General features: G+C 45.8%; 2 protein-coding genes and 1 non-coding gene across 12 annotated transcripts in view; 2 read left to right on the top strand and 1 right to left on the bottom strand.

Moving 5' to 3' along the window:
• Window positions 1-18: 18 nt before the first annotated feature.
• Window positions 19-9,825, top strand: RHNO1 (RAD9-HUS1-RAD1 interacting nuclear orphan 1). Of its 8 annotated transcripts, none has more exons than XM_057702891.1 (3): window positions 19-61; window positions 6,587-6,838; window positions 8,605-9,825. In XM_057702891.1, the coding sequence occupies exons 2-3, from the start codon at window positions 6,671-6,673 to the stop codon at window positions 9,157-9,159; spliced, it is 723 nt and encodes a 240-aa protein (XP_057558874.1). In that variant the 5' UTR covers window positions 19-61; window positions 6,587-6,670; the 3' UTR covers window positions 9,160-9,825. The 8 variants fall into 8 exon arrangements, with proteins under 8 accessions (XP_057558874.1, XP_057558873.1, XP_057558876.1 ...); XM_057702890.1 differs by having other exon boundaries at window positions 43-161; XM_057702893.1 differs by lacking the exon at window positions 19-61 and adding an exon at window positions 66-185.
• Window positions 3,714-3,849, bottom strand: LOC130834221 (small nucleolar RNA SNORA43). The gene has a single exon (XR_009048609.1). It is a non-coding gene; the product is annotated as a small nucleolar RNA SNORA43 (small nucleolar RNA).
• Window positions 9,826-10,764: 939 nt separating the features above from the next.
• Window positions 10,765-19,962, top strand: part of TULP3 (TUB like protein 3) — a 42,397-nt gene continuing 33,199 nt past the window's right edge. For 2 of the 3 annotated variants that reach the window (XM_057704004.1, XM_057704001.1), the window contains exon 1: window positions 10,771-10,881. In XM_057704004.1, the coding sequence (XP_057559987.1) occupies window positions 10,841-10,881 (41 nt within the window). In that variant the 5' untranslated portion in view covers window positions 10,771-10,840. Of the gene's footprint in view, window positions 10,882-19,962 lie in introns of all 3 variants that reach the window. The other variant, XM_057704002.1, reaches the window with a different exon arrangement.

The following is a 19,962-nucleotide window of genomic DNA, read 5'->3' as shown; positions in this document are numbered from 1 at the left end:
GGCCGGGCGGGCTGGCCCCTTCTGGCGGCTGAGGCGGGCCGAGCGGCGGCGGGAAGGGCAGGTGAGGCGGCCCGTCTGGGCGAGTGAAGCGGACGGAGCGGCGGGCTAGGAGGCCCCGCCGGGTCGGGTGAGGCGGGCAGAGCGGCGGCCTCTTCAGGCGGGTGAGGCGGCCTGAGCGGCGGCGGGTGAGGCGGCCCGAGCGGCGTGCGGGCCTGGTGGGCAGGCGGATCGGCGGCGGGTGAGGCGGGGGCCGGGCGGGCGGCTCGCGGGGAAAGCGCAAGGAGGGCTCTGCGGCGGCGGGACGCGGGGGACCCCGGGAACAGGGGGGACCCCGGGCCGCCCCGCGCTCGGCGCCGGCTCTTCCCGCCCAGCTGGTTCCTCGCTGGGGGAACTGTCCTCCGTTGACCTCCGACTAGCGACAGTCCGGGGCCCCCGAGCGGCCTGCGGGCCCCTGGAGCGCAGTTACGACCTAGTTCAGGTTCCCTCCTTAAAAATTTCTCGCACACGGTGAACCCCGCCTCCACCCTGAATCTTCGAGCTCTGCGCTCCTCCCGCCCCGCCCCGCCCCCCCGCAGTCTTTTCTTCGTAGTAAATGAGTAACTTCGTCTACACGTTTAGTTGAGCGCCTGCCATGTGCCTGGCCGCGCTGGGATGCAGTGGCAGAGGGAGGTCTTTCTCCTGAGCTGATGGTCTGATGGGAAGAGAGAGGAGCTCAGACATACTCGCAACCACTTGCTTATTTAAGCAAATAGAGAATTACAGCTGTGAAGTGAAAACTTAAAGCTCAGGGATAACTTTGAGTATGTGAATAAGGGGATCTTGCCTTAAGGTGGGTGAGAAAGGCATTTCTGATGAATTAAAGCTTCGTCTGAGATCTGATGCCTCTAGGCAAACAAGGGAGGGAGACCCTCCAAGCCAAGGGAATGAGGTGTGCTGGGCCGTGTGGCAGGAGGAAGCACGGGCCGCACGAAGGCTGAAGAATAAATGAGGGCTTTGAGCTAAGAGACCTGCACGGAGTGTGTGTGAGATGAAGCTGGAACCAGAGCAGCAGGACCTTAGCCACCACTGAAGAGTTCGGTCCTTACTCAAAACTCAAAAAATTTAAGCAGGAGTGAGTCAAGGTCAGATTTGCATTTTAAAAAGGTCCCCCTGCAGGGGGTGCCAGAGGTTAGGGTAGACCAGTTAGGCTATTCCATTACCCCCAGGCCAGAACTGTTGGAACTTGAAGGGTGGTGGAGAGAGAGGGGAAGGGGAATATTATTATTCTTCACAAAGGAGGAATGCTTTTATCAGATTCTGAGTTGAATCTAGTAAGTCTCAAAATATAGATTGCCACTGATTCTGATCCCATGTTTAATCCTAAACTATATCACTAAACCCCACAAATCTTTTTTACCCCACAATTGACATAACACATTATGTTAGTTTCAGGTGTATAACAACGATTAGCTATTTATTACACTTGCAAAATGATCACAGTAAGTCTAGTTACCATCAAGACAGAGTGACAAAATCTTTTTCCTTGTGATGAGAACTTTTAAGATTTACTTTCTTGGCAACTTTCAAGTTTGAAATGCAGTACTGACTATAGTCACCATGCTGTACATTACATCCCGCGACGTATTTATTTATTTAAGTTTGTTTGTTGCTTATTTGTTTATTATTTTTTGCTGCATTGGGTCTTTGTTGTTGTGCAGGCTTTCTCTAGTTGCCCCAAGCGGGGGCTACTCTTGGTTGTGGTGCATGGGCTTCTCATTGCGGTGGCCTCTCTTATTGCAGAGTATGGGCTCTAGGTGCTTGGGCTTGGGTAGTTGTGGCACGCAGACTCAGTAGTTGTGTCGCACAGGCTTAGTTGCTCCACGGCATGTGGGATCTTCCTGGCGCAGGACTCGAACCCATGTCCCCTGCATTGGCAGGTGGATTCTTAACCACTGCGCCACCAAGGAAGTCCCCGTGATGTATTTATTTTATAATTGGAAGTTTGTACCTCTTGACCCCCTTCATCCATTTTGGCCCCCGCCCCCAATCACCCTCCCTGAGACAGGGGTATTTTTGAAGCCATGTTTAAGAGGTAGGATTCACAGGGCTCGATGCTGGGTTGGATGGTAGAGGGGAAAGGGAAATGTCAAGGTTTCTGGCCCCGAGCAAGGGCCCTGGAAGATGATCACTTGTATGGAGGGTCTGCAGGGGAATTCAGCGTAAATTCACATGAATAAATGTGTTGAGTTTGAGGTGCATTTGAGACATCTAGTTGCTGTCAAGTAGGCAGTGGAATATAAGGGTCCTGAGTGTGGAGAATTCGAAGCCGAATATAGAATTACTTAACTCATCTCCTTCTAGGTGATTATTGACATGTCAGCAGACGATTGCCTGAGAAAGGCATACAGAGCGAGTAAGGCTCTAAAGCCCAGCCAGAGGGAGAGACCACAGTAGCAAAAGGAACTGACCTCTACTTACAGCAGAAAGAAAGAAGATGGATGCATATATAGTTAGGTTTGTGTGTTTGCTTTCTGGAAGGTGAGAGTATTTCCTTTGATGTCTCCTGTGTTCTATGTGAAGTAGGAAGTAAGGCAGTTGGTTTGGAGAGAGGAGTTCTGAAGTTTTAAGACAGTGGGAAGGTTTTAAGATAATCTTTGTGGAAAGTGAGCTGATCGAGGACACAGTAGGACTGCTGAACAGTGTGGTATCCCTGTGAGGCCTGGGACTTCGAGCGAGGTGTCAACTTCAGCACTTCTCACTGGAGCCCTGTTAGCCCTGTCAGCTCTGTTGTCTCCCCCTGGGCTCCTGCAGGGGCCTTCTTACTCGCTTCTCTGCTTCCTTTCTCCATCCCCCCTCTTCCCAACCCATCTTTTCTTTTTTTTTTTTTTTTTTTTTTTTCTGAGAAATGGGATCCAACACGTGAATCCCCCCCAAACCACACTTTCTATCGCAGGGTTTGTCCACCTTGGCCCTACGAGCATTTGGCATCCTGTAGTGTTGCTGTGGTGCCGTCCTGGGCGCCGCAGGACATGTAGCCACAGCCCTGGCCCCACCCACTGGATGCTAGCAGCACCCCTTTCCTGCCCCACATGTTGTCACGTGCCCTGAGGGGACAGGGGGAGTAAACTGCTCCTGGTCAAGAGCCACTGACCTACAGCTTTTGTCCAATCCTCCAACTTAGACTTTTCAGGAAACAGCAAAATGCATCACCCCCCTCCCCGCCGCAGGAGGGCCTGGACAGCCCTGGTCTGCATGACCGTGTCGCAAGGTTCCAGTTGGCCCACCGAGGGACGCCACACAGGGGCCCAGCTTCTGCCTCGTCAGCAGGACCAACTGCCAGGAGCAAGCCTGGCCTTCCTTCCCGAGTGACTCCCTGTCCCAAAGGCCCTCAGAGTGCGAGCACTCGTGGACCAGGTGGCTCTGGGCCCCCTCACCCCCACCCAGGGCCTGGCTCTGAACACGGCCCGGGGGGCCCCACGGGGCCTTGATTCCAGCTCAGCAGCCCTCAGTCAGGGATGCATGTCACACGTGCCCAAGGATTCCTAAAAAGTCCTCACCAGACAGACCCACAGAATGATCTTTCCAGTAAGGAGCCCCTCTCCTGGTCAATCCCACCATCCCCAAAGCTTGCCACGCGCTTGTACACACACCTCAGTTAATTCTCACAAGAAGCCCACACGCAGGTCCCACCGCAAGTGCGTGTGGAAACAGGGTGCTCCACAGGCAGCTCTTGGTGATGTCCAGCTACAAACCATTCTTAGCGCCCACTGTTCTGAGCACTGAGCGTAGAAATAGCCGCTTCCTCTCTGCCCCAATGTCACAGGTGCAGCAGGGCAGCCCCATCTTTTCTTATAAAGCACCTAGAGCTATCTTTTTAGCTCTGGTATAAATCAGATTATGTTACTTCCCTGTCCAGAACCCTGCAGTGACTTCCTATTGCACTGAGTAATTCAACCCGGTCCTTAACCTTGCCTTAACCCTGTGTCACGTGTACTGGTTTCACCTCGTACCACTCTCCAGTTCAGCCATGCTGACCCTACTGTTTCTTGAACAAGTCACACACATTCCCATCTTGTGGTCTTTGCACTTACTGTTCTCTCAGTCTGGAATATTCTTTCTCACATCTTTCTCTTGTCTCACACCTGTCTCTTGTTCTTCTTCATTCAGGTCTCTGCTTAGCTATCACTTTTGAGATAGGCCTTCCCCAACGACCCTGCCTAAAATAGCACTAGGTCAGCCCAACCCCTTATGCCATTTTACTTTTCTCTGTACCTGTCATCACTTCCCAACTAGATGTAAGTGCCACGAGGCCAGCAATTTAATTTCGAAATCTGGTATATATTTCCAGCACCCGTGACAGTGCCCAAAACACAGTAGGCACTCAGTAAATATTTGTTGAATGAGTGAATGAACAAATCGATGTATTTATTACCTGTGTTCTCTGAGGGTAGAGACTTCGTCCATATTCTTCTTTACCTGTATTTCCACTGCCTAGTGACATAAATCAGAGTACGTTGCTTTGTTGTTGACTGAATGAAGGAATCATGCTGTATAATGAAACCAGTCTGCCCTGATGTTTGGCTCTCCCTCTGGGATGACCAGTGGCACCTCCCTTTCACCTCTCTACCTACTGCTTTCAAACTTCTGTCCCACCAACCTACTGACAAAGCTCTTATTAAAACTGATCTGGTGCTAGGACTTCCTAGGTGGTGCAGTGGTTAAGAATCTGCCTGCCAATGCAGCGGACACGGGTTCAGTCCCTGCCCCAGGAAGATCCCACATGCCATGGAGCAACTAAGCCCGTGTGCCACAACTATTGAGCCCATGTGCCACAACTACTGAAGCCCACGCGCCTAGAGCCCGTGCTCCACAACAAGAGAGGCCACCGCAATGAGAAGCCCATGCACCACAACAAAGAGTAGCCCCAGCTCACCACAACTAGAGAAAGTCCGTGTGCAGCAATGAAGACCCAACACAGCCGATTAAATAGATAAATAAATAAATAAATTTATGAAAAAAACCCAAAAACTGATCTGGTGCTAGATTCACTGGACATATTCTCAGACTTTTTATTACTTTGTGGGTCCCCTTGACCCTGCCTCTGCCTCCAGCCTCCCATCTCCACTGACACAGCCCAGGTTCTGGCCTCATTGGTTCTCAGGCAACACACTAACCCTGCTTCCAGGGCACTCGTTCTCACCTTTCACACTGTTGCCTGGATCATCTGTCTAAAGATAAAAGCAAACAAAAACCAATTATGGCAGGTAGGAGACAACTGAAAATTTGAACACTGGATATTTGATATTTACTATTTAAGAAATTTACACATATAAACATATTAATGTATATTAAATAAGTACACATAGTATATAAATATGTATATTTATATGTGTTGTGTTACTAGGAATGATATCATGACTGGGAATATGGTATTTTCAAAATAATAAAGTGGTAGGGAAAGTGGATGGGGTGTGGATGGGTGGTGATTGGTTGTTGGTTGATGGTTGTTGGAGCCAGGCGATGGGCACCTGGGGGCTTATTATATTATTAACTTTTTTTTTTGTATGTTTGAAATTATCTGGGTTAAAGTTAAAAAAAAAATCCAAGTGTGATCATATCCATCCACTTGAAAATCTTCAATGACTTCTTAGGCCAAAGTCCAAACTCAGGGACTTCCCTCGTGGCACAGTGGTTAAGAATTCACCTGCCAATGCAATGTACATGGGTTCAATCGTTGGCCCGGGGAAGATCCCACGTGCATCGGAGCAACTAAGCCAGTGTGCAACAACTACTGAGCCTGTGCTCTAGAGCCCGCCAGCCACAAGTACTGAGCCCATGTGCTGCAACTTCTGAAGCCCATGCGCCTAGAGCCCATGCTCCGAAACAAGAGAAGCCCACGTACCACAAAGAAAGGTAACTCCCGATTGCCACAACTAGAGAAAGCCCACACACAGCAACAAAGTCCCAACGCAGCCAAAAATAAATAAATAAGTAAATAAATAAATAAATAATAAAAAATTAAAAAAAATAAACCCTACTAATTCATTAAAAAAAAAAACTCCAAATTCAGATGGTCCACCTGGTTTTCTGACCTGACCCTGACAGCACGTCCAGCCTCAGTTCTTGCCTTTTGTCTTTTCGTGCCCTGTGTCCAGCTGCATGGAGTCTGAGTCCCTGGATTCATCGTGACTCCTTCATGACTCTGCCTTTGTATCTGCTGCTTCTCAGCCTAGAGCACCCTCCCTGTTCTTTGGCTTTTCCTAGCCCTTCTATACCTAGGTCAGGTGTCACTCTCTCCAGAAGACCTCCAGAAGGCCTCCAGAAGGCACCAATAAATAATCATGGAATAAGTGGTTGGTTATTCATCTTTAAACACCCAGCACCCAGCATGGTGCTTAACAAGTGCTCCGTAAGTGTTCATTGAACGAATGTTGTTGAGTGTGAACTACTGTGTATTGCCTTGGTGGTGTAGGTGTAGGAAGCTGTTGTATGTACACCGCCCCACAATCTTGGGGTAGGGCTGCTAGCAGAATCGGCTGGCAGAGTGTGAGGAAGAGCTGGGGAGTCATTGGATTATTTTCTCCCAGCTTTTGTTTCTTCCCAGCAGGCATGGGTTGGAAGTGGAGTCTCTCCCCGGACCTGAGGACAACCAGCATCATGCAGTTACTAACTGCTCTTCACTCACCTATTGATGCCTCCCAGGAAAAAACGCCGCCAAACGTCCCAGAAACCCCAGCTGCTTTTCTACCAGCAACCACTGGAGGGCCCCAAACACCACTGTGGATCTCCCCAGCCTCCTATCACCCATACTAGACAGGTGCCCAGCAAGCCCATTGACCACAACACCATCACTTCCTGGGTAGGCTATGGGATTCTTGCCTCGATTTTTACTTTGCCAGCCTTCTCAGTGTGCTGACTCTGCCCTGTTAGCCACGGCTTTCAAACAATAAGGAGACTCATGGGTGCAGGGACAAGGAGGCAGTGTACTCTTTCTGTCTGTCCTCAGTCATCTTCTCTGGTTTATCTTTTTTCCTAAGTTCAGACTGAGATGTGGGTTGGTTGGAATTGGAATCTCTCCCCCCACATTCCTCTGAAAGAGTTCAGTATAAAAGTTTCACTATCCAGTAGCTGGGTGAGAAAGCCAGAGAAATGGCAGAACGAGTAAAAAATGGGATTATTCCCTGAGCTTCATGTGAGAGGTGGAGTTTTTAGCTAAGTACTCTATTCACTGTATTTTTTAAAATTTTTATATTATTTTTTGGTTGTGTTGAGTCTTCACTGCTGTGTGCGAGCTTTTTCTAGTTGTGGCGAGCAGGGGCTACTCTTCGTTGCAGTGCATGGGCTTCTCATGGGCTCTAGGTGCGCAGGCTTTACTAGTTGCAGGATGCAGGCTTAGTAGTGGTGGCTCACAGATTTTAGAGTGCAGGCTTAGTAGTTGTGGCACACAGGCTCAGTTGCTCCATGGCATGTGGGATCTTCCTGGAACAGGTATTGAACCATGTCCCCTGCATTGGCAGGTGGATTCTTAACAGCTGGGCCAGCAGGAAAGTCCCTATTTACTATTTAATGGACTGAACATTGAAGAAAAATCCTCAGAAATGGCATATGTTCTATTTTGACAGCTTAAAAGCCCTGGGAAGAGAACATAGCTACAATATGTCAGGGAAGTAGTATAGCAAAAGAGCCAGCAAAAGCCTGAGCTCTACCTAAGAGTGCTTAATAAATGTATGTTGTCCAGGATTGCTGGGGAGAACCAGAGCCCTGGCTTCAGGACTGGGGAAGCAACGTAAATATAGGAATCCTGTTGGTGGCACTTCCCTACTTGCACAGTGGTTAAGAATCCACCAGCCAATGCAGGGGACATGGGTTCGATTCCTGGTCTGGGAAGATCCCACGTTCTGTGGAACAATTAAGCCCGTGAGCCACTACTGCTGAGCCCATGTGCCACAACTGAAGTCCGTGAGCCTAGAGCCTGTGCTCCACAACAGTAGAAGCCATTGCAATGAGAAGCCCATGCACTGCAATGAAGAGCAACCCCCACTCGCCACAACTAGAGAAAGCCCGTGCACAGCAACTAAGATGCAACACAGCCAAAAAATAAAAAAAAAAAACACAATAAAGGCACACCTACCTATTAAAAAAAAAGAATCCTGTTGATGAGAGGAGGAATGAACATGTATGGAGTCCTCATTATGTGCTAGGCCCCTTGCTAGTTGCTTTCCATGCCTGATCTCACGCCCTGTACTTTCCTTCAGCCCTTCATCCCTCACTGGGGCCTTGTTGGTGCTAGGCGCTCTGCTAGGGCTGGGGATCAATGGTGAATAAGACTGCTGGCCTGCGCTCAGAGTTGAAAGATGGTTAAATGTGTTACAGCAGTATGAAGGGAAAGAGTCATTGTCCCCTTTGCTGCACGGGAGAGACCTGAAGGCCAGGGACATTGAGTAACTTGCCCAAAGCCCGTATCCCTTGGATATTGTTATCCAGTCAGACAGCTGTTTTTGTTTTGTGTCCATTGCTGTTGTGGCCCCCATTTAGGGTTCTAGCCATGGGATGCAGTTTCCTTAGGTTTGTATTTGGTAGTTGGCTCTCTTCACTTTTTTTTCTTTTTTCTTTTGGAACCCTTAGGTATCACCTCAGTTTGATACAACAGCAGAAAGCTGGCTCCCAGCCAACTGGAAACATCATCACCGAGACCTGGCAAGGCGATCAAGTCGAAAATCTACCAGCTCCAGATTTCCACATCTAACGTTTGAGAGTCCACGGTCTTCTGCCAGTTCAGCCACACCTGAGATCCCTCTAATCAGGGACTGCCCCAGTCAACCAGAAAAGGACATTTCCGGAAGGGCCTTGGTTCCCATGCTCAGCCCCCAAAGCTGCGGGGAGCAGTCAGCACATGCACTTCAAAACTTCCCTTATTTGTTCATTCCTCCGGATATCCAGACCCCAGAGTCGTCTGGACAGGGAGGGCCCATTCCCTCAGAGCTGAGGGAAAATAGCCTTCCCAGCTGCTCCCTTCACACGAGCACGCCCAAGAGCCCAGAGCCGGGGCCTGTTCTGGTTAAAGACACTCCCGAGGAGAAGTATGGGATAAAGGTCACATGGCAGAGGCGACGACACCTGCTCACTTATCTCAGGGAGAGGGGGAAGCTGAGCAGAAGCCAGTTCCATGTGAAAAACTGACTGGGTTTCTCAGACATCCCTGGTCCCAAGAAATTGATTGCTGGAGTCGTAAGGGAATTGAATTCCCATATTTGATTTTTAAAATATCTTGTGTCATAAACAGTTTTTAGTGTCATAAACAGTTCACTTCATATTTTTTCTTGTATTAACTTGAAAAATTTTAAATATGTTATACTGTTTAAAATGTCTATAAATAAATGGCTGCAGGAAGTTTTTAGAGAATGCTCTTCTGACTGTCACTAATACAGCAATACTGCAATACTGCAATACTGCCCCTGCCCCTCCATGGTCTTTCTTGTTTCCTTTAACCACTCACTACTCATTCATCCTTTTAATCACCTCATTCAAACTAATTCATTCCACATGTTTGAGTTCCGACTCTGTGTAGGACTCAGTGACTTCTTCCTCTGTGACCTGATGCATGGAAAAACTCGAAACAAATTGACCTTTTACAGTTGAGCTGCTGTCTCTGCAATCTTGGCGCATCTGCTGAAAGCGTGGGATGAAGAAAGGGCGGCAAGCCTGTTTTAATGAGTACAGTGGGACCAGGAGAGATAAAGGGGACATAGGTAAGTTACTTAGGGCTGCGATGTTTTGATTTTTTGTTTCCAACTGAAGTCATTATAAATATTAAATAGGGTGGGAAAATGATTTCTTGTAACTTTTTAAAATGTATGTAAATAAATACATAATCTTTTCAAATACTACTTTATTATTGTAATTAATGCAGAAGGACTCCCTGGTTAACAAAATGTCTCCATTTTCCTTCCACCCATACAAATAGCATCTCATTCAACTCCATTCCGTCAGCTTTCAGAACCTAGTCTGTGTCCTGTCCAGCCCGAGGTAGATAAGCAGGGATTACTTATTTTAAAAGATGGGGATTTGAAGCACAAATAACCGTGCTCAGGGTCACACAGTGAGTGGAGGCTGACCAGAGAGCGCAGTGGCCGGCTCTCCTAGCTTGTGCCAAGTCTTCTGCCTCTTAGAGACTCAAAAATGTGGAGGCAACTCTGGCCTCGGAATGGAACATCGTAAAGTCAACGCGCGATGAGTTTTGACGGGATGTTCTGTAGCTACTGTAATGCTGCATGTAAACTGGGGACAAGATTTACTGGATCCGATAGCGGATCTCATGGGATACGGATGTTTGAAGACGGCCGGTAGGCTGCGGAGGGCGGTAGACAGAAAAGATCTTCAGGCAAGTGTGCAGGGCAGGTCCGGGGACGCCCCAGAAGCTTGGGCTGGACTAGTGGAGGAGGCGCAGATGCACTTGGCTGGGAAGGACTGCCGCGGCGGGCAAGTGCGGTTCCGGGAAGGCCTCGGGGTCGGGAAGGGGGCGGCCCCCAGGAAGCGCCCTGGGTGGTCTTCGGGTACCGACCGCTGGGTGAAGCCGGCCTGGACGCTCGGCGGTTACTGGGAGGTGGGCGGCTCCTCAGATCCAGCAGCCCGTAGCAACCCGCCCGTAGCAAGCCTCCCGCGGCTCCACCTCCCCTAGCAACCCACCCGCGGGGGCGGCGGGCGCGCGGGCCAATGGGCGCGGAGCAGCGGGCGCGCGGTGGCCAATGGGCGGCGGCGACAGTGCGGGGTGCGGTTGCGGGGCGGGGCCGCTGCGCCCGGCTGGTCCTCCAGCGGCCGCCGCGCGGCTGTGGACGCCGTCAACCGCTCTTGGGGCGGTGGGATGGAGGCTTCGCGTCGCCGCCCGGGGCCCCGCGGGGACAGGTCGGGAGCGGTGGCGACGGGCGGAGGCCGAAGGGGGCCGTGGCGGTCCGGGCAGGGAGCCGAGGGGAGTGCGGGAGGCTGGACCGGGGGCGCGGGGCCCGCTGGGCCGCGGGAGATGCGTGGCGGCGAAGTGGGGGCGGGGGGCCGCCCGCGCGGAGGGCCCGCTCGTGTCCAGCCACGCTGGCACCCGCGGGGTCGGTCCGGCCAGGTCAGAACGCGTCAGTCAGGGGCTGCTCCGCCTGGGCCGGGGGTGCGGTGTGGCCTCGGGGGCCAGCGGAGCGGCTGTGGTGGCGGCGGCATTCCGCCCCAGGGCCGGTGCTCCGGGCAAGTAGCGCGGGCCGGGCTGGGCCGGTGGGTTCGGCTGGTTCCCGAAGCGTGGGTGCGGGCGGGCGGGGTGGAATCACTGCTTCGCCTGGGCCCTCGCCCGCCTGCTGCCAGGTGCCGCCTGGGCAGCAGCTGAACCACTGAAAAGCTTGTCGCCCAGGAGGCCTTGGTGCGGACAACACCCGTGTTTCTCTTTCATCAGGTTTTACTTACGTGAGAGCAGCGCTCTGTGACGTTTTTCACTGCTGTTCTGCTTTTTGTTGTTGTCTCAAGCGGAGAAGAACTTACATTTCCAAGTATGAATATGGCTGCGCCAGGAGCAGATCCAGTTAAAATTCGGCATCCTCGTTGAATCGGGTGGTGCTCGCTCACTTATGGGCCTTCGGTCAATCTTAAGTGAATGAATTTAAGGCAGTAAATTTCCCAGCTACCAGATGTTTGTGTGACTCAAGATTTTTGGAAAGAAAAATGGAATTGACTTTGAAATTGAGACCAGAAAGCAAAGAGGTTTTTAAGTTTTGGGACCTGAAGTTTCAAGGGATAATTTTAAAGTTTGTCCCTCTTTTTCTTCCCAAAGAAACCAGCTCTTTAATTTTAAAGTTGAGCTCAAAGGGGAATGTGTGAGTCACCAAATGGTTCTCCTGCCGTAGGTTCTGTCACTGGTTAACTGACTTGTTGCCGAGGGGGAGTGGAATGAATATCTCTGGCTTTTTTGGCTTCAGGTTGTGTCTTTAGGATGTTTTTGATGAAATATGTGGATAGAGTTTTTGGTATTAATTCCTTTCAGTGTGAAGGATAACATCTGACTTTTAAGTTTCCTGTGACTTTTTTTTCTTCTTTGAATGATGGGACCGTTTTCCCATGAGGCAGAGTTATTTTCAACAAAGTAGAAAAACTGTGAACAAATGCGACTTCAAACATTTTCCTGTATCTGAAATATTTAGTGGAAATTGAAACAGCATTCTCAGATCCTTGGCTGAGGTAGGCGTTTGTATTGTAGGGTCCCCTAAAGATGATAGTGGTTGGCTAGTGCTGGAACTTGAGCCTTTCTGGGCTGTTGTTCTGATAGGGGATTGAAGATGTGGTGAGAGAGATGTCTCCATGTGATGTGACCTTGTGACCCAGAGTCAATGAAGAAAGTCCTAGTCTGTGGTTTGTCCATGTGCCATGATTTTTCTTTAGAAGTACAAACAGTAGTGATGGCTGGAGGTCATGTCTTGGCCAGGCTTGTTATCCTCTCTGTGTTCTCTCTTTTTCAAATGTTTCATCAGATGAACTAAGTGTTGGCAAGCAGACTTACCCAGTGCTTAAAAATACTTAGATTAACTAATACAAGACTACAGTATGTTTGGCAGATATCAAAAGGTCTAGTAAAAGCCTCATAAGGTCTAACATGCATATATTTCTCCAAATACTAGGGCTACATAGAGACCTAGGAAGGAAAGAAGAATCCCTTTAATAAATTTCCTTTCCAAGCAGACAGACTCAGACATTTTTTGGAATAGCTTTCATTTTTGGTTTCTCTTACGCTTTCCTGTGGAAATGCTGCTGTTTACCCTGCCTTTGTGACCATTGAAAGAAAAAGTTAACATTTCTTCTTACCAAGGGGAAAAGTGTGCTTGAGTTAAAGGAGGAGTTGAAGCTGCCTTGCTTCTCCATGTTTGAGGGTTTTAGGACTGTAAGGGGCCTTGATAATTCCCTTAGTTCTGTTCGAGCGTAGTTCTCAGAATTGTTAAGGCTTCTTTCAAACTAAAATTTCCTGTGGTCTGCTTTTCTTTATTTCCTCTGAGTCAGTTCACTAGGAAGAAGCTCTTTGCACTAGATCTGGGCTGCCTCATCAGACATTCCTACTCTTAATAAGGACTGCAGCATTTTCCTGGCCTGGTTAGAACTCGAATGCACTTGTGCCTGAGAAGAGACACACTGTCCACATTCCAATGGGTGTGCTGTTTTTATTAACTCTTAGTACTTGTTATGAGTCTTGATAATGTGGGTTGTGATCTCTGAGCCTTATGCCTTAGAACTTCTGTGACCACATTAATGATTACCATTGTATCATAGGAGTCACCAGGACCTCTGGAAGACCACAATTCTGAAAGGGATTGTGGTAGTGCCTTAGTTTATCAGGTAGCCCTTGCTGTTTCACCACAATACCTTGTGGTGAGGGGGAGCATTGAGGCTTCCACTGGATGCCTTGATCACTAGTCCCAGCTTTTTCGTGGTCCAGCAGTGCGGTCTTGAGCCACTCATCTACTTCTTTGGCTTCAGTTTTCTCCTCTGGAATAATAGGGCTACTTCCCATTCCCCAAAATTTATACCGAATTAATAAAATTTCAAAAGGTGCAAAATGATATTCAGTGAAAAGTGTCTTCTTTTCTCATTGTCTCCGTGTCACTTAGTTCTTTCATTGGTAGGTTTCTTAGGAGGATCTTCCAAAGATATTGTGTATATTATATAATCTCTTCATTTTTCTTTCCCATTCTTAAAATGTGATGATTTTGAGTCTTAGGATAGAATATGATAATCTGAACTCTGATATCTACTTTCTTCATGGTCAAGATATATTTTTAGACTGTGAACTATAGTTGGTTCAGGGTTTTTTTTTTTTCCCTGTGATAATTAATGTATAGAAAATAAGGCTTGTAGGAAGAAAACAAGAATTATTTTTCAGACAAGCTTCCTGAAAAATAAATCATTGCTTTTAGATTTGCTGGAAGAAATGTCAGTATATAGTTTGCCTTTGATTTTAGGTTTTAGAATGAAGCAAATTTATAGAGGGTTGACTTGTTTTCCTGTTGAAATTCAGTATAATTTTGTTATGGCTGTTTGATATGTCATATAAGCCAGAGGCAAAGTAGAAGGAGATGTTTTGAGTGAGTCAAGTTGGTAAGTTGTGCTTTTAGAAAGGGAAGCTCTGTCAAGATAAAATGATCAATAACGATGGCTTACATCTGTGTGTCCTTTGCAGAGTTCATGGGCTTTCATGTACATGGTCTCTTTTGAGCTTCACAACCCTAAAGAAAGCAGGGCCACAGTCATTATCTTCATTTTATAGATGGGGAAATTAAGGCTCAGAAAGGGTGTGATATAGCTAAGTTACATGACAAGCAAATGATGTAGTCACAACTGAAATCTAGAAGTAAAACTAAGCTTTTGATTTCTGGTCTCCTTTTTCTCACTTATTAACAAAGTATGTGTTCCAGATATTTCCGGATGCCATTTGTGCACATAAATGATAACAACTGATACTGATTACATTGTAGTAATTATTTTTAGGGCAAGCAGTTGAAGAAATCAGACTTTCTAGCAAAGTACAAATGAGTGTTAATTTCATCCAATGGAATGGGATGTTGTTAGGCAAAAAAAATGTACTTTCATCTTTACACAAGAGAGAAGGGAAATAAGTAACATTCCTGGAGAGAAACTATAACCCCTGAGAAAAGGAGAACCCAGCAAAAGGTGGAGTGAACTTAGATTCTGAGCAAAGTCCTTTTTTTAAATCTGTAAAGAATAAATGGGTTCTTTAACTTCTGGATCAAGTCATTCATTTTAAATAACCTTTATATTTGGCTCCCTTAAAAGAATGCTTTTTGCTTGTGCTGTGTGGGACTTGCAAAAAGGAGAGGGCTTCATATGTAAAGCAATTTTCCTGGCTACACTCTCTGGGGCCAAATGAATCATCTGATCAGTTGCCAACTTTTCCTTCTCATTGCCTCTCTTTCCCCAAGCAATGCTCCCTTCTCTCTGATTGTTTCTACTAAATGGGCCTCTTAGGAAATAGATTTCCATTCCCTAGCTTTATTAAGTTAGTTCCAGATTGTGGCAGTCATTCAAGACAGCTGAGAAGACAGCTGAGGCTAGAATGTTAACAATTTTCCTCTGATGAGAAAGGATAGATTTCTAAGGAGTCTTTTCTGGCAGTTCTAGTTTGATCTTTTTGTGTCTTTTCCCAGAAGCAATGTTTTGTTCCAGCCAGATGTGCTCTTGGGTCTCAGTACATGTGAAAATATGGGCTCCAAAGTTGGCATTTGGGATTTGGACAAGGTGAATCTATTTGTCAGTTGACTTAGAGAAAATTACTTTATTAATAGTTATTGACCCAGCTACCTGACACTGTAATCAGTTTGGACGCAATGAAATCTGATGACTTTTTTCCAGTGATACATATACTGTAATCAAGTGCTCCCGAGGGCTTCTTCAAAATCCATTCACTAGCTTGGAAATTCTGCTGCCTAAAAATACCAATGAACTGGCATTTTGACTGAAAAGATTCTTGGCAGACTTACTGAAATACCATAATAATGAAATACCAGACTCTCTGTTGACCATTTGAATATTTGTGGTCCAGAGGTGCAGGTCTGTACGCTGAGTCGGGTCGCAGTGGGACTTGTGGTTGAATTCTAGCTCTTTCACTTATCTGCTGTCTGACGTTGAGCAGGTAGCTTCCTCTCTGATTTTGATACCTCTTTGAAATGGGATTGTAGGCTTATTGTGAGAATTAGATGAGATGATATGTAAAGTATGTAACATAGTTTCTGGCACGCGGTAGTTATTTACTAAATGGAACTGTATTGCAGCTGGCAATGTGACAATGTGTTAATGTTTCAATATCGGTAAAAATTCAAATTTTTGAAGATTTATTTAATACAAGGGGAATTCTAGAAACGTTTGGTTTCCAGCATTAGAAAGACTATGAAGAAGTTTTAAAAAAGTGATAATATCATGGTGAAATCATTATTATTATTATTTCTGGCCACAAGACATGTGAGATCTTAGTTCCAGGACTAGGGATTGAACCCAAGCCGCCTGCATTGGGAGCTCAGAGTCTTAACTTCTGGACCACCAGGGAAGTCCCCATGGTGAAATTATTAAAGTCTTGTTAGTGAAGACAAGATTAAGGTGATACATTTGTTTGTAAGATTAAAAAAGTTGTAATGTAGGGACTTCCCTGGCAGTCCAGTAGTGAAGACTCTGTGCTTTCACTGCAGCGGTCAAGGGAACAAAGATCTTGCGTGCTCTGCGCTGTGGCCAAAAAAAAAAAGAACGTAGAGCAAAAATCTTATATGAAGCAGTAGTTGCATTTGTTGAGTGCTTACTGAGCTAAATTTAGTCCTCACAGTAACCTTATGATTTAATGCTCAGTTATCCTCATTTTGTAGATGAGGTTAAGTTGTGTTAGAAATCACTCTAACCACACAGCTCTGCTTCTCTAAATGGGGAATTCGACCCTTTTGTTTGGTCTATTCCAGGGGTCAGCAGACTTATTCTGTAAAGAGCCAAATGCTAAATATTTTCTGTTTTGTGGGCCATGTAGTCTCTGTCTCAGCTACTCAACTTTGCTGTTCTAGGGCAGAAGCAGCCGTAGGTGATACAGAAACGAATGAGCAATAAGTGAGAGAGGGTGGCTGTTTCAGTACAGCCTTATTTATAGACACTGGAATTGAATTTGATGTAACTTTTGCATATCACAAGATATAATTCTTCTGATTTTTTTTAAACCTTTTAAAAATGAAAATAACATTCTTAGCTTACAGGCAATATAGAAATAAGTAGTGGGTCAAATGTGGCCCATAGGCTGTAGTTTGCAGATCCCTGTGTTACGTCACAAGATAAGGATGTTTCTTCCTGGAACGTCATATTTGTTCATATTGTGAATATTATTATAAGAGAGGAGTGAGGTTTTTGTTAAAATAGAGCCAGTTCCAACATTATGTGGAATGCAAAATTAAAATAATTTTCAGGATAAAACTTAAGGTCTAAAGATACAGTATTGTAGGTGGTCTTTTTGGGCTATACGTCCCCTCTTTTCGCCATGAAGTCACTCTCTTCAGCTGTTAGAGGCACTTTGATGGAAATAGTGCCTGAGCAAACCCACATAAGCATCCATGTGCCAGTAATAGATTATTAGGTACAAAATTAGAATTTAAAGGCTGTTTATATGTCCGTAAGTTGGAGGGAAGTAATGACTGGTGACTGGCTCTGTGAAATCACAGAAGTAAAACGTGGGCTCTCCTCCTTCACTGTCCTCGTCTCTCGGATTTACAGCTGCTGTTGTGACTACTCATTACATTTATGATTATAATTGTGTAGTGACTAATAGTCTTTCGCTCTCAAAAATGACTGGTTTGGAAAAGAAGTCTTTTTGATACCCTGCCTTTGAGGTGACTTGTTAAGTTTGTGTATATCCTGAACTTCTGTGCCTGTGGACATCACACACATCTTTTTGTTTCTCCACTTACAATATATACACCATACCTTATTTTTAATAGCTATGTTGAGGTATCCTTTAATACATACTGGAAAATACACCCATTTTAAGCATGCAATTAAGTACTTCTTAGCATATTTGCAGAGTTCTGCAACTCTTACCAAAATCTACTCTTGGAAAATTCCTATCACACACACACCCCTACCAAAGAAACCTGCCCTTTTCCCCTCCCCTACTCCCAGCCCAGGCCAACCGCTAGTCTGCTCTCTGCCTCTATGGCTTTGCCTATTGTGGACATTTCATATAAGTGGAATTATATGATATGTGGTATGTTGTGACTGGATTCTGTGACTTAGCAAAATGTTTTTGAGGTTCATTCATGTTATTGTATGTTGCGTATATCAGTACTTCATTCCTTTTTATGGTTGAATAATATTCTTATATGGCGATGCCTCATTTTGTTTATCCATTCAGTAATTGATGGACATTTGACTTGCTTCCACTTTTTGGCTATAATGAGTAATGCTGCTATGAACATTTGTGTCCAGGTCTTTGTGTGGACATATATTTCACTTATCTTTCGTATGTATCCAGATGGGGTTGTTGGGTCATATGGTAACTCTGTTTTACAACCTGAGGAACTATCAGACTGTTTTCCAAAATGGCTGCAGCAGTTTATGTGCCCACCAACAATGTATGAGGGTTCCAATTTCTCTGCATCCTCACCAGCACTTGTTACTGTCTGTCTAATTATTGCTGTCCTAGTGGGTGTGAAATCGCATCACATTGTGGTTTTGATTTGTGTTTCCCTAATAATGAGTAATATTAAGCATTTTTTTCATGTGCTTATTCATCACTCCTATATCTTTAGAGAAATGTTTATTCATTTACCTTGCCCATTTTTAATTGGGTTATTTGTCTTTTTATTACTTAGTTATAAGAGTTCTTCATACATTCTGGGTGCAAGTCCCTATCAGATAGATGTTTTGCAAATATCTACAGATTGTATTTTTAATTATTGATAGTGTCATTTGACATGTGAACATTTTTTATTTTGATGTACATATAGTCCAATTTGTTGATTTTCTTTTTATCCCTTTGGCTTTTGCTGTTGTGTCTTAAGAAATCAGTGCCTAGCCCAAGCCTACAGAGATTTACTCCTGTGTTTTCTTCTAAGGGTTTTAAAGTTGTAACTCTTATATTTAAATCTTTGATCCATTTTGAGTTAATTTTTGTGCGTGCTATGAGGTAGGGATCGAAATTCATCCTTTTGCATGTGGATATCCAGTTGCCCTAGAACCATTGTTTGTTGTTTGTTTATAAATTTGTTTATGTATTTATTGGCTGTGTTGGGTCTTTGTTGCTGTGCAAGGGTGTTCTCTAGTTGTGGCGAGCGAGGGGCTACTCTTCATTTCTGTGCATGGGCTTCTCAGTGTGGTGGCTTCTTTCATTGCGAAGCATGGGCTCTAGGTGCTCGGGCTTCAGTAGTTGCGGCGTGTGGGCTCAGTAGTTGTGGCTGGCGGGCTCCCTAGAGCACAGGCTCAGCAGCTGTGGTGCATGGGCTGAGTCAGTCCACGGCCTGTGGGATCCTCCTGGACCAGAGATCAAACCCGTGTCCCCTGCACTGGCAGGTGGATTCCCAACCACTGCGTCACCAGGGAAGTCCTAAACCATTTGTTGAAAAATCTGTTCTGAGCCTGTTTTTTAAACCAAAGTGTCATAGATTGCTTTACAGCTCAGTTCCTCTAGATTCACCTTATACTTTTTTTTTTTTTGGCACACGGGCTTAGTTGCTCCACGGCATGTGGGATCTTCCTGGAGCTAGGATCGAACCTGTGACCTCTGCATTGGCAGGCGGATTCTTAACCACTGCGCCACCTAGGAAGCCCCCTAGATTCACCTTATACTTTTTAATGAACACAGTGTTATTTTTCATAAATGTATCTTATTAATTGCTCACCCGTTGCCAGACAGGATTATTATGTTCAGTCTTTTCCTATTGAAAACAGTGAGACAATAATCCTTGTTACATGTATCTTTGTATGTTTGGCCTAGTGTTTTGTAAACTTAGTATGTTTGGAGATGCAGAGTTTAAATTTTGGTTAAGGATGCTAAATTTCCCTCCAGAAAGGTTAAAAAGTTTTTCTTTAACAGATTATGAATGCCCATTTTGAAGTGGAACAATTGTCCGTTCTTGTTGCTCAGCCCCTTGTATGTACAAAATCAGTACATGGTAGGCACTTAGGAAGTATTTGCAGATGATAAAGATGAGTGTGAACCTGAGGGGCTGTCTGCAGTTTGGGTCAGAGCCAGTTTAAGCTGATCAGGTAAGGCAAGAATATGCAGTCGACCCTTGAACAGCATGGGCTTGAACTGCGTGGGTTCACTTACTTGTATATATTTTTCAGGAAATACATACTACAGTATTACATGATCTGTGGTTGGTTGGTCATTTGAATCCTGGGATGTGGAACTTCAGATATGGATGGCCGGCTGTAAAGTTATACTAGATTTTGGACTGATTTTTGACTTGTGGAGATTCAGCACCC

Source organism: Hippopotamus amphibius, chromosome 12 (assembly GCF_030028045.1).
Source record: "Hippopotamus amphibius kiboko isolate mHipAmp2 chromosome 12, mHipAmp2.hap2, whole genome shotgun sequence".
Taxonomy (NCBI): Eukaryota; Metazoa; Chordata; class Mammalia; order Artiodactyla; family Hippopotamidae; genus Hippopotamus; species Hippopotamus amphibius.
Note: the sequence above shows the minus strand (reverse complement) of the source record. Positions and strands in the feature narration are given on the sequence as shown.